Raw genomic sequence first — 17,241 nt, 5'->3', positions numbered from 1 at the left:
ATAATTTGCTAAGACAGAGAAGATAAAAGGAAACAGTTGGTATAGATTTTAAAATCCTGTAAGTTAACAATTGAGCTGGATTCCATTTCACAGGATCCATAAGCAGTGCCCTTGAACTTCACTTGGTTAAATCCCTTTTCAATCCCAATCCTAAATTCAGAATGCCCTGCAACATCATCACATACATTTTGACAGCAATCTTTGAACGTTTCTTTGCTTTCTAAAGTAATTAGAATTTATGAACCACAGCCATGTATCATATTGTGTATGTAATATGGGAATAATTGTGATTGTATGGACATTTGACAGGTTTGTGTTGTGTTTACATTGTGTTGTATTGCTTGTTAACAAGCTAAATAAAATTTCTGGTGGAATTTTGCAGGGTCTCTAGAAATTTACTTGCTATTTTCACATCGTTGGTTGTTTTTTGCAAAGATTAATGAAATATTATTCTGCTTGTACCATTTTACTCTCTCAGATCATACTCCAACTGTCTTAACCTGCAAGACACAATGATTGATGGGTAAACTGTACTGTCAGCTTCCTGCGTAATGATAAACTGTTACTGACTACGTCCTGTGCAGTTTGAAGTTCTGTTTGGAGCACTTCCACTCCTTATGGTTTGGAATCTTACTTAAAATGTCTGAATTCCCTGTGTAGTCCACTTGACTACTACAGAGATTTACTGGGGTGATTGTAATGCACCTTTGAAGTTATTTAGTGATATATAAGTACCAAAAGAATGTTGGGATACAGCCTGGATTTCCAGTGTCCTTGTCCAAATTCTCACCTTGTGCCCAGTGTTCCTAGGATAGACTCCAGTTCCACCAGGTCCCCGACCAGTATAAAATACATTTTACTATGCATTCATGTGTTAACTAGCAGACCAATCCCATTATACTGTATACCAGCAAATGGTAGAGATAAGCATGTAAGGAAAAAAGGAACATTTAAAATGAAAAGCATTTTTCCATTGCTGTGGTTGTACCCTTGCCTGGTCAGCATTAAGTGCTGCGGAGATGTTTGAGACTTCCTGTCTGTGAGCTCTTTGTCCTCGCTCTGTCTTTACTGTAGCCCCCCTGCTAATTCAATAACATGCATCTCTTGGTAATGGCTCTAACAGGCCTGGGCTCAGGGAGGAAAAGTACTGAAGTGAAGACTTTAGGGACTCTGGAGGAGATCAGTAGGATTAGAAAATGTCTAGGGACTCTACCACATCTTTGAAATTCTTAGTGTTTAGACTATCGAGCTTTCTTGGTTTGTTCATGTAGGTGCCCAGGCCAGCCGGATGGCAGAGCTGAGCTTCAAATCAACAAGTTCGCAATGTCAGCTCTGGTGTGCTAGCGCTGTGCCACCTATGTGCCATCCTACCTATTTTCTATGCACACTATTGTAATAGCATGCTTGGGGGGCTATTATGCTACCCTGCTCTTTCTGGGATCCAGGCTTCGAATCCCAGTGGTGCTATTGGCCAGTTGGGCATGTACATACAGACATAATTGGCTATGTCTGAGGAGTGGGAGACAGCTGAGGCCCGGTGATGGTTTGGCGTCCTGTCTGTGGTGCACTTAGTGATTCAGGGGAAACTGGTGAAGATTGAGGTTTGTCTACACATTTACTTGTTACTTTCACATTGGTAGTTTTGGTAGGTTTCATCAAGGATTAAGGAAATGTTATCCCACTTGTACCATTTGCCTTTCTCAGATAACATGCCAGATGTCTTAACCTGCTAGACATGATGAATGATGAGTATGAACGATGAACCTTACTCTTAACTTCCTGTGCAGTTTAAAGTTTCTATCGAACTGAGTACCTCCACTCTTTATGGTTTGGAATTTTACTTAAAATGTCTGAATTCCCTGTGTAGTCCTCGTCACTACTAGAGAGATTTACCGGTGTGATTGGAATGCACCTTTTGAGTTGTTTAGTGATATATAAGTACTGGCAAAATCTACAATACACTCCCAAAAGGATACTGGAATACAGCCTGACTGAGGCCCCGTGATGGCTTGGTGTCCTGTTCAGTATGTGTTACGGCACTGCACTTAATGATTCCTGGGAAACTGGTGAATTATTATTTTTACAGATATTAATACCAATAAGTGAATAAGCCATGAAAATTCTTTTTCTATTCTTTGGTTTGCATATTTTATGCATTCATTTTCATTAAACACACGCCACTGCCCTGACCTGGTGGTAGTGCAAAGTTAATGATTCACCTGTATTATTTACACCTTTAACATTAAAAACAGAAGCATTTTAAGAAAGGAACTGCTTTTTAAATTCTTTTCAATTTGTACCCATGACTGTCAGATGTGCCACTCCACATATTTACTTTTTATACTCATTTAATATGACCATTGTAAATATCAATTAGCTTGCTTACTGCAACTTGGTATATTTGCATGTGATTTAACTCATTTCTAAAAGGGTAAATGTTTAGTTTTTAAGAAGTTGTAAAATGTAGATATTGATATTTTACTAGAGTAGCCACACATTTGATAACATGTCCCCGTCTTTACCAATTTATAACCATCTAATGTCTACTCAATACAACAATATAATTAATAACAGTGATATTAGATTCACATTCACATCTATTCCTGAATTTGTTCTCCCAGCCAAATCATTTTATTCTGGTTAGACAGTAACAGCAAACAAATCTAAAAGCATGACTTGTAACAAGCTTGACCTTCTAAATGACACTTAAGGCTTTATTGCCATGTGAATCGTTTATGCCATTTTTCAATCAGTGCAAAGTGAAGTCGATTTGCATTAAACCCCAAAGCCCTGCGGCCTGATTTAATTCTCCAGGTTCAAATCAACACCTCTGTTTTTCTGCACCGCTCATTTGTCATCTATTACAAGAGAAACCACATCGAATGACAAACACTACATACACAATAACAGTTGTATTGTTTTAGGTTGCTAGAACAATGGCATCTTTCTGTATAAAGCTTGTTTTTAAAAACATTCTGGAGTAGTGCCCAGAGCTTCAGGCAACTTCCAGACTTCACCAAGGCCAGTTCCAGGATGTGTAATGTGGGTAATGAATTACTAATAAATAAGCCTGGGTGGTCTGTTTAGCCAAAACCTGTGGTAAGTAATCCTGAGAGGAACAGACATGAAGTCACACACACACACACACACACACACACACACACAAACACACATTCACAACAGCACACTTCTTTAATGTGGGAAAATGTTGATTATTACTCTATGTGTGTCCTCTTTACCCCTGTTTTTATGATTATTATTATCATTTACACCACATGTTGCTATTAATTGGCAGAGACAGTAAAGAGAAAAGAATCAAAAAAATTTTTACTTTTTGAAGTCTGTTAATTAGTTTTTTCTGATTTTTAAACTTCTTTGATTACTTAATTTTTACTGCAGTTGTGTTTGAAGATTAATTTTTTTATGGATCAGGGAATGTGTTCATCAGGCTCTGTATTTTGCAGGCCAAATGAAGTAAAAATGACTATCTTAAGTTGGCTGTTTGTTGATGGTTGCAGCATGACTTATATTTTCCACCAAATTTACAACAAAGGCATCTGGTTCAGTGTGATAATTCAGTAATTATGCTGCCTTCAGTGCCAAACAGAATTTTCTTACTAACTCTGTGGATCTGGTTGTAGCTCAAGCTCAAGAATTTAAATTCTGTAGCTCTGCAGTTTATCAGAGTAATTTTACCTACAATACAAATTGTAAAATATTATAAAACATATTCTGTTTGTGCCATATAACCTGTGAGTGTTGCAGAAACAATGGCAGGAATGCTTCATTGGAATGCTCATTGTCATTCATTGATTTATTGGCTGTTTGACCAGTCAGGCTGTTAGTCATTAATGCTGGTGCGATTTTGTGTGTTCCTCACTTTTCACCACGTCAGGAATTCCCCCGTGTTTAATTAACTATAGTGAGCTGGACTTAAAGCAATAGTCCTTAATTTTTTGCAGAAAATGTGTGATTACCACAAATTCATTTTGACATGTTTGTCTGTGCAGGCAGAAAAATGAAAAACCCAGAATTTTAGCACTTACTGTAAGCTTCCAAAGGATTTCTGTTATCTTCTTGGTACAGGCAATAAAAAAACACTGTTGAACTTACGTTCATTATTTATGAAGTAAATAAAAATTAGGGTCTAATGCTGGACAGTAATTTTGAACAAAGTGACCTTCCACGCTGTGTACACTTAAATCTAAATATGTAAATTTCTCTTTCAATAATTGTGACACGGGGTTTTGTTAAAATAATTACTTCTTGGTGCGGGATTAGTTTTTTCTTGGAAGAAATTTATTTTAATCAGAGATTGGATTTTGGAAGGCATGGTGGCACAGTGGGTAGCGCTGTCACCTCACAGCAAGAAGGGCATGGGTTTGATTTCCCAGCCGGTTGGCCAGGGTCTTTTCTGTGTGGAATCCAAAGACATGCAGTGGGGCCAATTAAAGCTACTAAAAATTGTGTGTGTGTGTGTGTGTATCTGCCTTGCGATGGTCTGGCGAGCTGTCTAAGGTGTTTCCTGCCAATGAATCAGACCCACCACGACAATGTATGAAAAAGATTAGATTTTTTCTCAGTCTAAGAATGAGATAAGTCACCAAAAGGTGAATTTATTATAATGCTTTTCTATTCTCTTCTTTCCCATCTTTACACCATGGGTGCTAATAATTATGGAGGGGACTGTAGACTATCTGTGTTTCTATAACATTTATATTGTGGCACATAGATTGTAATTATATAGTGGTTTGCACATAAGAAGCTACACTAGTAACCAGTCATTATTATATTATTTCATTCTAACAAAGTAAGAAATGACTTTAAAGAATATTTTTTACTTAAATAATTAAAAATGCAGGCGGCACGGTGGCTTAGTGGGTAGCACTGTCGCCTCACAGCAAGAAGGTTCTGGGTTTGATCCTCAGGCGGAGCGGTCCGGGTCTTTTCTGTGCGGAGTTTGCATGTTATCCCCGCATCTGCGTGGGTTTCCTCCGGGAGCTCCGGTTTCCTCCCACAGTCCAAAAACATGCAGTCAAGTTAATTGGAGACACTGAATTGCCCTATAAGTGAATGGGGGTGTGTGTCTGAGTCCCATATGGGGTATTACTGTGTGCCTTGCGCCCATTGAAAAGCTGGGATAGGCTCCAGCACATCTTCCCCGCGACCCTAATTGGATAAGCGGATAAGAAGATGAATGAATGATTAATTAAAAATGCATTTATTTCAATAGCTGCTGGCCTAGTTCTATTTGTCACTGTTAACACAGACTAAGAGTGTTAAGTTACGACCCACAGGCCGGTATAAAGCAGTTCACCAGTGCAATTTGATTCCTTTAATTATCCAGCTGAACAGTAATGCAGCTGTTGGATGTAATTAAACACTGGAGATTTCAGTGTAGTGTTGTGAACAGAACAGGACGTTCTACACGCTAGTGTAACTTTTTTATATTTATATGATGTGAGAACTCTGTGAATGAGGCTTTGGTTACAGGTGGTTTATGGTATGGATACATTTGATGAGGTAATAAATTACTTCCTGTAACAAGCAGTATTTTAGCTATTGCCTCGTCTATGCATAGTGTTGCATTACACTAACATTCACTATCGTTGTAAATAGTCTGGAGGAAAGTAATACTTGTCAGCCTCATTTAGACAGAATATAGTTTAGGTCTGTTTTCAAATTTAAGAAAATTGTTTTTGTTAGTGAACAAGGTGATAGTTTAGCAGTGCTTAAGCGTTTCTTGTCGACTACATACAGTGTAGTTACATAGCAGTAACATTTGCTTAAGTTACTGGGCGGATTGTTGGGTCGGTGGGTAGCACTGTCGCCTCACAGCAAGAAGGCCCTGGGTTTGAATCCTAGGTGGAACGTTCTAGGTCCTTTCTGTGTGGAGTTTGCATGTTCTCCCCATGTCTGTCTCCTCCCACAGTCCAAAGACGTGTCAGTTAGGTGAACTGGCGTCCTGTGATTGTGTTTGACATTTACAACAAATTTAAGTAACTGTACCCATCATAGCCATGTAGCTATGTAAACAGCTATGTATTGATGTAAACAGCTGTTTGAATGTAAATCTGAATTTCTAGACCTGCCCTAGCAGGTCTGTTTTATTTGAGGAATGCAGAACATTTGTGTACCATATAAAGTGAAAGACAAATCCGTGTTCCACAGATCTGTATCAGAACGTCAACTTGAATGACCCCACTTCTGCCGTTGGGTTTATAGTGTGTCAAGATTCACAAAGCCCAGTTCCTATAAATAGGTATAACTGGTTTAATATTATTGTCAAGACATGCTGACATTTCCAGTTTTTAAGCCAAGGAATCTCTTCATTTATTTTCCTCAGTATCACACCAGCATGGTAATGTTTAAATGAATCCTTATCTGTCAAGTGTTTTATTAACTGTATATTTAGAATTTGCCAAAGTTTGATTTGTCGCTACAATACATAGCGCAACCTACCTTACAGCGATGGTAGGAGGCTTCATGTTTACATATTCTTATCCGTGTTTTGACATCTCCCTCTCTGCGTCCACATAATTGGTTGGAAGTTTTTTTGGGAGTAGTGTTTTTAGCTGCTTTATACTTCGACATCTTGAACATTTTGACCAAACGATTGCTAACTGAATTGCCGTAGGATTGCTAGTGTAACAAACTTTTCTGTGGTGTAGTGTGCTGACAATGTTTGATGTATGTGTTTACATATTGAGTGCATTTTGGAGATTCCAAAGTTAATGAAAAAGTGTGCTTCTCTACACACTTGATCATCTCTGTGCTGCGCCTCAAAAGAACAAGCCAGTAAAGTATTTTGCTCCTGATAGTTTGTCTATGTGCAGTTTAGTTCTTTCTTTATAAGCAAACTTTAAAAATTCTTGGTTAGACTAGACCGCCTCAAATTATTCAGTAACCGTGAGGCACTTGAATGCTACGCGAATGAAAAATGTTAATTTGCTGAATTTCACAGCAAATTGCATATTACACAGGAAAAGACTCATTTTACGGTCCGTGGCATGATTTTTACTCCTGTGAATTAGTAGGGCCATAAGTATAATGTATTTTGCTATTTATAACATGCAAGAGGTGCAGGTATAACATCCCTTATAGGCATATCACACCTTGACAGACACCCACACAGACACACACACACACACATTAGGAGAATATGCTTAGTCTGTTGCAGTAGCCTGTTACTGTGCTGTAAAGTGCTTTTGTAATTTGTGATTAGATGTCAGCAAAAGAACTTAATTAAGCTACATACATAAATGTATCAGTGTGTATACTACAGATCTCTGGTAATTAAGGATAGTAATTAAGAACTTTCCCTCTTTTGTCCCATATTGGATGTACATAATTCTACTGAGCACACTGGCAGTCTTTGCCCGTTGCATGTCACCGTTGCGAGCCATATATGGCAGCAGCTTGACACACATTTTCTGATATGTGTAAAGCCGCTGGTCGCATATTTACTTTAGCCAGCAGTGAATTATTACAGAGAGCTAAACAGAAGACCACTCCAGACTTTCTAGTTCCTTCACTTCTAGTGTCAGCATATTTCAACCAGGCTGTAGAAGTCACAGTTTTTCCCTTAGACACAACCAGTTTTGTCTGTTAAGTACCTAACCAGGGCGGTGGCACCATAAAAACTTAGGTCTCTATATTTTTAATAGAAGTGAAAAGAACAGTTTATATTTATATTATAAGATTATATATAATTACTGGTTACACAAGATTCATCAGTTCACAAATTTAATGTCAAACACAGTCCTGGACAATTTTGTATCTTCAATTCACCTCACTTGCACGTCTTTGGACTGTGGGAGAAAACCGGAGCACCCGGAGGAAACCCACGCAGACACGGGGAGAACATGCAAACTCCACACAGAAAGGACCTGGACCGCCCCACCTAGGGATCGAACCAAGGACCTTCTTTCTGTGAGGCGACAGTGCTAATACAGTAGAATACTATATATTGCCGGGTTGTATATTAGACTGCTAAACCACCTAAACACAGATAATGTATATTTATTCTGTTACATTTGGATGTGCCCATCTCACAACATGGCTGAATCTTTTTTTTTAAAGTCCCATATGCATTTATATCTCAGATTTTGAATTGTGGGCTGATTGCTTTTGGTTGTGAGATTTTATCTGTGGCAATTTCAGACATGACAGGAGGTATATTGGATGCTTAAATTACCTTCTTATCAAATAAATTAACCTACACAGCACTGGTGTGTCCAGACAGAACCCAAACAAGTAAGTTAAAATTCAAATAGAAACTGTAGAGCTAGGGACCAAATTGTGTTTGGTTTCAATTCAGGCAAAATTGAACTTTTACTTGAGTACATGTTTTATGACAATAATACTTTGTCCTTGATTTCTTATAATGCTATATCTGTCTCATTATCTGTTATATTGGGCAAGTATTGCACTATTTTGTGCCTGGAAAATGAGTTACATACATACAGAGCACATGTAGTAAAGAGAAAGCTATTTGGGATTCTGTATGTGTGAAGATTACATTAGGTGGTGGATTACATTAGCATGAACAGATATCATCCATGACAAATACACATTTTTATTTGATCTGTATTTATTTCAACCCCCTCTAAAACAAAGCCTGTTTTTATCTGTTAGAACTCACTGCACCTACATGGCATTAGTGTGTCCATGCAGAACTCAGACAGAGACCTGGCAACCCAAATTACATTGGGTAGATAATCAGCAACAGATTTCATCCCATGCCAGATAGGTATCACTAAGCTAACAAATTTTGCCAATATAGGGTTCCTCAATGGCACTGTCACCTCACAGCAAGAAAGTCCTGTGTTTATATGTGGAGTGGACGGACGGACAGACAGACAGACAGACAGACAGATAGATACTGAAAGAAATTAAAGTCCCAGTAGCATTATAGTGAAGGTACACACTATAAAAATTATATATTTCATATTGTGTACATATATTGCATAACTACAGTGCAGTTATTAATAATAAAGAATTGAGTGAAAATTGAATGAATGAAAGTGCAGGGGGGTGCAGTTCCAAGTATACAGTGTACGGTACAAATTCAATAAAGATTAAATATTAAAAACTGATACAGCGACGAGAATTGCGAAAGTTTATAGCCAAGTTTGTTACTACAGTTTTTAAACGTATATAAAAAACTTGTATATCCAATTTAAATTACGTTACACAAATAAAATACACAGCCCAGGTGATTCAGATTAGACCTGTAATAAAGATCATAAATAGCAACCGGTAGCTTAAACTAAATCTGTTCTCCATTATTTAATTACATTATTTTATGTAATATAATGAAATTTAATTCCTACTAAAATCTCTGCTTGTTTCTCAGGTAATAAAAGTATGGGCACTCATTTTCAACAGTGTTTTGCTATCCTTGACAATGAGCTAAATGAAGTTATAATGTCGTTAGTCAAAATTTCCTGGCCAACCGATCTGGTCTGGCAGCACTAAGACTGTAAAACGGGCTGTAAAACTGTTAAATGTGAATTATGTTTTGTAGCTCTACTCGTAGGACTGGTTGAACTGCAGGAGCCATGCCCTTGAGGTACTTTTGCCAATTAGGTAATCATTTTATAACACTGTGCTGACAATTACGTTACAAGAACCAGTGTGGGCCATTCATCGGTAGGCCAAGTTTGGACAATTTTTTATTATAGTCTTATATTTATCATGCTGTCAAGCTAGTAAAAGAACATGCACATATGAGTGGGTGGGCAAGAACATTAGTGAGGTTGGGTGCTGGTGTTGGTTAGGCTCTGATTACTCAGTGTTGCACTATTATGTGAGCATGTCACATAAAGCATTTTTAGTAGGTTATCTTAGACCAGAGGTGTCCAAACTATGGTCTGCAGGTCATTTTTGCAGCCTGTTACAACATTTGAATCGGCCCATTTTAGAAATAAAATGTAAGTTGACCAGCTATTAAGCAAAGTAAAAAAGCAGCTTGTACTGTTTGAACTCTGGGTGTCACTATCACATAAAACAAATCCCCCCCCCCCCCCCCAATCAAAATATTAACATTAACGAGTTTTTGAATAAACATGGTGTCTCCAAAGAAACGAAAACTAGACAGCGAATGGAGAAGATTTCAGGCATGCTTTGAAAATAAATATTTTTTCAAAGTTCAAAGTTCAGAGAGAAGTGGGTATGTTTAATTTAAAGAAGTATAATAATCTTCCAATTAGGATTATAAACTGGTGAGTGAAACTGGCAAAATCCTAGTTTACACAAAACTGTCACCCAATAAAAAGTGTAATTGTTAATAATCAAGTAAGTCTATTATATTTGTATTTGTTTTATTACAACAGAGTCTGTGGCCTGTGTTTGCATATTTTTACTCCATCTAGCCCGTATTAAGAAATGTTTGGACCTCCTGCCTTAGGTAGAGGAATGCTGACCAATTCAAGCATCTATGCAGTTTCTCTCTGGTGTCTGAACTTGGTTCCCTCAACATTTTTTAACTGGGCAACACACAGTAATAAAAAGTGTATTGGAGCAACATATTAAATATATAGTGTCTGGTATCATCTGCCATGGATCTTTGCCCACATTCAAGACTAATAGCATACAGTATGACGTCACCAGTGGCTTTCCACTGTATTATCTCTCACTTCACTACTTTTGATGTTCTCGTTCTTGTGTGCAGCTGCTTGGCCATGGAAACCCAATCCATAAAGCCTCATCTGAACAGTTGTTGCATTGACTTTATGTCCTTTGCTGGTAATTTTCACTTCACTCCACAGCACTTACAGTACACTTGATCAGGCAGGTTTTAATAAAGATAACATTTGTTAAAAAGGTAGCATTATATTACAGTGCCACTCGCTTCACTCATTTAGTGTTTGTGCATTAAGCATGGTGTGTTAGCGCCATTAGTAAATTTAGCTGCTGGTACTTGTCGCTAAGCTTTTCACTGTGACCACACAAAACTATGTAATATCCTTAGGAAGATGGGAATACCAGAGTGTCTCATTATTGTAATGAGAAACTGTCCAGACTGTGGTCTGCTCTGTGGCTCTGTATGGATGTGAAAGCTGGAAAATATAAAAAGCAGTACAGAGGGAATATTAATGTCTTTCAACTTTCGTACTGGCAAAGACTTTTGAGAGTATCTTGGGCAGCAAAGAAGGCGAAAAAATGGATACTCGAACAAATCCAACCTAACTTCTCACTCTAAACCCAGATAACCAAACTAAAGCTGTATTATTTTGGACACATTCTTAGAGGTACTATTTAATAGGAATAGGCAATAATGCTTGGAAGATTTAAAGATGACCAGTAATGAAATGGATGGATACAATTAGAGGAAATAATCCAGTAAGCAGCCTGAAGACACCAAAGAAGACAAGATGTTCTGGAGAAATGCCATCCATATGGTCACCAGGAGTTGGGATCAGCTTGACAGCACTTAATATTAATAATGATAATAACTTATAGCTGCACGATGAGAAACAATACTTCACAGCTAATACAAACATCCTTGTGGAGTGACAGACATCATGTTGTCTTTATTTTTTCTAGGTCAGCACTTTTTTTCTTTTTCTTGTAGCGTTTGAACTGATTCTAGTTTTTAATGATTAACACTCGACAGCTATTTCTCAGAGCTCAGAGGCTCTTTGAAGGCAGCTGCAGAGTCTCGGTGGGAGTGCACTCAGCCACTGATGAAATATACAGACTCACTTCCTTCATGTCCAATTGGGTCTTTTTTAAAAGAGAAAAAAAGCCTGCTGTCAGGAGAATGTTAGAAATAGAATAGTTTCCAGCTGTTCTTAGTCTGTACAGAATAATCAAGACCATGCGCTAAAACTGTTTAACATGCTACATTTTATACTAATTAGAAGTACTTCACAGCTAACACAAGTCTCGGGCGGCACGGTGGCTAAGTGGCTAGCACTGTCGCCTCACAGCAAGAAGGTCCTGGGTTCAATCCCCAGGTGGGGCGGTCCGGGTCCTTTCTGTGTGGAGTCTGCATGTTCTCCCCGTGCCTGCATGGGTTTACTCCGGGTGCTCCGGTTTCCTCCCACAGTCCAAAGACATGCAAGTGAGGTGAATTGGAGACACTAAATTGTCCATGACTGTGTTTCATATAAACTTGTGAAGTAATGAACCTTGTGTAACGATTAACTACCGTGTGTCTGTCATGAATGTAACCAAAGAGTGTAAAACATGACGTTAAAATCCTAATAAATAAAATACAAGTCTCAAACCTCATACTACTTAATAGATCCAAATGCTTATTTTGCCAAATTAATCAGGCGACTGCATTTTAGATCAGCAAGGCTTAAAAATAGCCTAAAGTAGCCAAATGTGTCAATAATGTAAAACAGTAATAAAAGTTGCACTAAAGAAACAGTAAAGAAAGTTGCTAGCTAGCAGTTCATTGCAAAATGGGACTATCTGAATAGGCTAATTATTTAATGGAGCTGCAGCCAATGTCTTAAATCTATTCCAAACTTGTAACTCAACGTCCCTTAAACTGAAAATCTTTGAAAGTCAACGCCCTTCGTCAAGAAATGTGTACCCTTAAACTCCATGTTTCCCTTAAACTCAACATATTCAGTTTGTTTTTTAAAAATTTATTTATTTAATTTTAAATTAACAATGAACAGTCGCTTTATTCAGTGCTTGGCTTGAGCAGTGCTGTAAAACGTCATCAAAGTGTGAACATGAGACAAATCTGCATTTTTGTAAAAAAAAATTCTCCTGTTTCGCTTTTAAACTTGCGTTACAGCTTGGGGTAATTGTAAATATCAGCTTTTTATTTGTATTTTTATATTATATTTGTGTTATTTTTAGTGTATACGTGTCAGAAACAACCCCATTATTATACAGTACATAAGCCTAAAATATATGCAAGTCCACAGAACCATGGAACATATTAACAGGTTTCCCATAAATCCTTTTGGGGAAAAAATACCGTGAAACTCAACGCCTTTTAAACTCAACACCAGTCCCAGAACCAATTGATGTTGAGTTTCAGGGTACGACTGTAAATGTATGTAATTAGCTCAGCCCTTTACATTGGACAAAAATATTTTTTGTCCAAACTGTTTGTTGTTAATAAACAACTGTTTTAACTCTGGTGGCAGTTTGGTTTGTCTGATTGTACATTTTAAGAGGGACCATGTAATTATTACTTGTAATGTATTACTTTGATTTACCTGCATATAAAGATTTTAAATGTACATATGAACATAAAGTATTTACTGATGTCTTTAAAATGTACTGTAGTTTTCAGAAATGGCAAGTAAATTAAAAAGCTTTAAACCTTAAACACTTTAAACCTTCCTGTCAGTACAATTGTTATGATAGTCCTCAAGTGGAAAGTTCATTAAACCACACATTGTCACCGGACAGGTGCCCCACACAAAATTTCCCAAAATGCTGTCAGAGTAATAATAAAAATGTTGAGAGAGTCACTCAAACAAAGATTACAGGACCACCTAACCCCAGCCCCCCACTGTAGATCTGTGTAATGTAGTATGATTTATTCTGATTTTATAAAGGAGCCTGACATAAATGCATTTTTGGGTTGAAGCGGTGCTGATAAAAGCTGTATTGCTGCTGTTGGCTTAGTGGGATTTGATGGTTTGACCTCTACAGCAGATAGAGACTCGCCTTTATAGCCAGCAGGGCTATTACTGCCTCCTGCCTCCTGCATCTGAATCAACCTCAAAGGGGATTGCTCTGTCATATCACACACACACAAACACACACACACACAGTAGTGAAATGTCAATCCTGGTGATGCTGTGGTACTTGTATTCTTGTGACATTTTCAGTCTATACTGTGTCCCTTAAAATTCTCTATAAGTGTAATACACCGATCAGCCATAACATTAAAACCACCTCCTTGTTTCAACACTCACTGTCCATTTTATCAGCTCCACTCACCATATAGAAGCACTTTGTAGTTCTACAATTACTGACTGTAGTCCATCTGTTTTTCTGTATGCTTTGTTAGCCCCCTTTCTTGCTGTTCTTCAATGGTCAGGACTCTTTCAGGGCCACCACAGAGCAGGTATTATTTGGGTGGTGGATCATTCACAGCACTGCAGTGACACTGACATGGTGGTGGTGTGTTAGTGTGTGTTGTGCTGGTATGAGTGGATCAGACACAGCAATGCTGATGGAGTTTTTAAACACCGCACTGTCACTGCTGGACTGAGAATAGTCCACCAACCAAAAATATCCAGCCAACAGCGCCCCGTGGGCAGCGTCCTGTGACCACTGATGAAGGTCTAGAAGATGACCAACTTAAACAGCAGCAATAGATGAGCGACCGTCTCTGACTTTACATCTACAAGGTGGACCAACTAGGTAGGAGTGTCTAATAGAGTGGAGTGGACACGGTATTTAAAAACTCCAGCAGCGCTGCTGTGTCTGATCCACTCATACCAGCACAACACACACTAACACACCACCACCATGTCAGTGTCACTGCAGTGCTGAGAATGATCCACCACCTAAATAATACCTACTCTGTAGTGGTCCTGTTTGGGTCCTGACCATTGAAGAACAGGGTGAAAGTATGTAAAGAAATAGATGGACTACAGTCAGTAATTGTAGTGCTTCCATATGTTAAGCGGAGCTGATAAAATGGACAGTGAGTGTAGAAACAAGGAGGTGGTTTTAATGTTATGGTTGATTGGTGTATATTTCAGGTCTATTTTGTGTAAGGTCTAATCGTGTCTCTTTGTGCTGTGCTTTTTTCACAGTGCTGTGTGTCCAGTCGTCATCGCTGCTCTTCTCCAAAGAGCCCAAATCTCAGGATGCCCTGCATGGTCGCAGTGCTATGCTGCGCTGTGAGGTCAGCGAACCCACCGGTGTACGATATTCATGGCTTCAGAATGGCCAACCTGTGCAGGACACGGAGCGATGCTTTATGGAGGATGGAAACCTCAAATTCACTGCTGTCGATCGGCATCTTGACACAGGAAACTTCCAGTGTGTAGCCACGAGCCTGACTACAGGCGAGGTGGCCATCTCCACCAACGCCTCCTTCAACATCAAGTGTAAGTGATAGATCTGTCCTCTGTTCTAGTATTCTTTCAACATGTACAATGGAACCTCGATTTAACGGACCTCCATTTAACGGATTTTGGATTTAATGGACAAAATCTGGAAAACCAAATGTCCGGTCCGATTGTTTAAATTCCTGCAAGAAGCGTACCAAGATCAGTAGTTCAGTAATTTTCCGCTAGCCTGCGCACATCTCTCTGTTTACATGAGTAATAGGCTTTCATTTGTCGGAAGTCTCGCTCGGAAATACGCCAATTTTCATATTTATTTATAGGTTTTACATGACATATTTACATCTATTTCGTAGTTCATTTTACTGTTGATCTTATGTGCATGTTTAGCACTTTTGTGGAAGTTAGTCCTGTGTTTTAGTGTATTTTCACACCCCATGGAAAAAAACCTCGCTGTTTCGGACAATTGCATTTTACGGACTAGTGCTTCCCCCTTTTAGGGTGTGTTCGAAAACCTAGTGAGCTGCCTTGCTGTCTTACTGCCTACATAGGCAGCTGCCTAAGTAGAAAGGATTCTAATAAGTCATTGACTTATAAGTCAGGTTATTCAAACGCGCAATTTAGACAGCAATAACATCAGTTTTCGCTGACTAAGCTAACACAGTTAGCCTCATGCCATTCAAACCAATGGGATGGGGTGGCACAACACGCTAGCATGTCAAATAACGTCTCCCACCGTGTACCGAAAACAGTTAAATTTGCTGACAAGCCCGAATTTGCAAATAAACGACACTTTATACAAATTAAAAATAAATAATAATTTATTAACGTTAGAAAATAACTCAGAAAATTTCTCCACACCATCCACCATGTTTTTTATTTTTCTGTGAGAAAAGTTGTGCCGCACTGAATGCTGGGATTGCCTCCACCGCTAAGGTAGCATCGGATGCTCCCTCGTTCTTGAGTCATCATAGCATTGAAAATTTAAGATACATTAGTAGTGAGCATATTAAGGCATCTAGGATTTCGAACAGCCTCCTTCTCGGGAGCGCGCCTAGGATGACGTAAAATGCTGTCTATGTAGAGAGCTGCCTAGGTTTTTGAACACACCCATAGTCTGTTAAATCGAGGTTCCTCTGTATTTGTTTATTTTATCTGCTCATCACCTATTGCTGATATCCATGCTGTATTAGGTTAAGTGATGCTGTTTTAAATCAAGGTTTTGTTGATGAGTTGAAGAGGCCAACAATCTATAATGTTTCTACATATTTAGATAATAATTCAGTGTTTTTATGAAAGAATGTGATTATTAGTCCAATTGGTTATTACAAGCATATCGTGTAATTAACTACTTAACACCATCTAAGTTCATTTGTAATTGAGTGTGAGCGTGAGGTATTTTGAAGACATCAGTCCAGTGAATTCTTTCTTTGTTGCAGGTTTGGCATTAGATGCTAGTCTTAGTTCTCATTACTGAAAGGTACTCAGATTTCCGGCAGTGTTTCTGGAGTCGTACGTTTGACTTAAAGAAAGAGTTTGAGCTCTGTGTCAGGCAGCTAACCATGATTTAAGATTGTAATAAAAATGCACTCCCCTACAGACGAAGAGCAGTTCAGCTTGAATGAGTGTTGTAATGAAACATTGTAATAATAAACATTGGGTGTGTTCGAAAAGCTAGTGCTCTCTCTACATAGGCAGCATTTTACGTCATCCTGTGCGCGCTCCCGAGAAGGAGGCTGTTCGAAGTCCTAGATGCCTTAAAATCCACACTTCTGAGGCATAATATTATTTCAATGTTATTTTGGCTCAAGAACGAGTGAGCATCGGACGCTGCCTTAGTGATCACGACAATCCCAGCATTCATGGCTGACGGGGCGGAGAAACGAATGGAGTTATTTTCAAACGTAAATAAAATATTACTGATTTTTAACTTGTATAAACTTGTACCGAGTGTTTTTATTTGCAAGTTTGGGCTTGTCAGGAAATTTAACCGTTATCGGTACATGAAGGGAGATGTTATTGACGTTAGCGTGCTATGCTACCTCAGTTTATTGGTTTTAATGGCGAGATGCTAAATGCTAAACGCGAAATGCTAAACCCGATGGAATCGCTGTCTAAGTAGTGCGTTCGAATAACCTGCCTTTTAAGTCACTAACTTATTAGAATCCTCTCTACTAAGTCAGCTGCCTATGTAGACAGCAAGGCAGCTCCCTAGGTTTTCGAACACACCCATTGTCTA

The 17,241-nt window shown here is 38.5% G+C and overlaps 1 protein-coding gene across 1 annotated transcript in view; it reads left to right on the top strand.

Annotated features, from left to right (window-relative positions):
* The first annotated feature begins 1,110 nt into the window (after positions 1 to 1,110).
* The window catches only part of ptk7b (protein tyrosine kinase 7b), a 41,875-nt gene continuing 25,744 nt past the window's right edge, over positions 1,111 to 17,241 (top strand). The window contains exons 1-3 of the mRNA XM_062995407.1: positions 1,111 to 1,183; positions 1,272 to 1,325; positions 14,748 to 15,044. Of these exons, the coding sequence (XP_062851477.1) occupies positions 1,111 to 1,183; positions 1,272 to 1,325; positions 14,748 to 15,044 (424 nt within the window). The remainder of the gene's footprint in view (positions 1,184 to 1,271; positions 1,326 to 14,747; positions 15,045 to 17,241) is intronic.

The sequence above is a fragment of the Trichomycterus rosablanca genome, chromosome 5 (genome assembly GCF_030014385.1).
Source record: "Trichomycterus rosablanca isolate fTriRos1 chromosome 5, fTriRos1.hap1, whole genome shotgun sequence".
Lineage (NCBI taxonomy): Eukaryota > Metazoa > Chordata > Actinopteri > Siluriformes > Trichomycteridae > Trichomycterus > Trichomycterus rosablanca.
The sequence above is the reverse complement of the archived record's forward strand: the minus strand, read 5'-3'. Positions and strand labels throughout refer to the sequence as shown.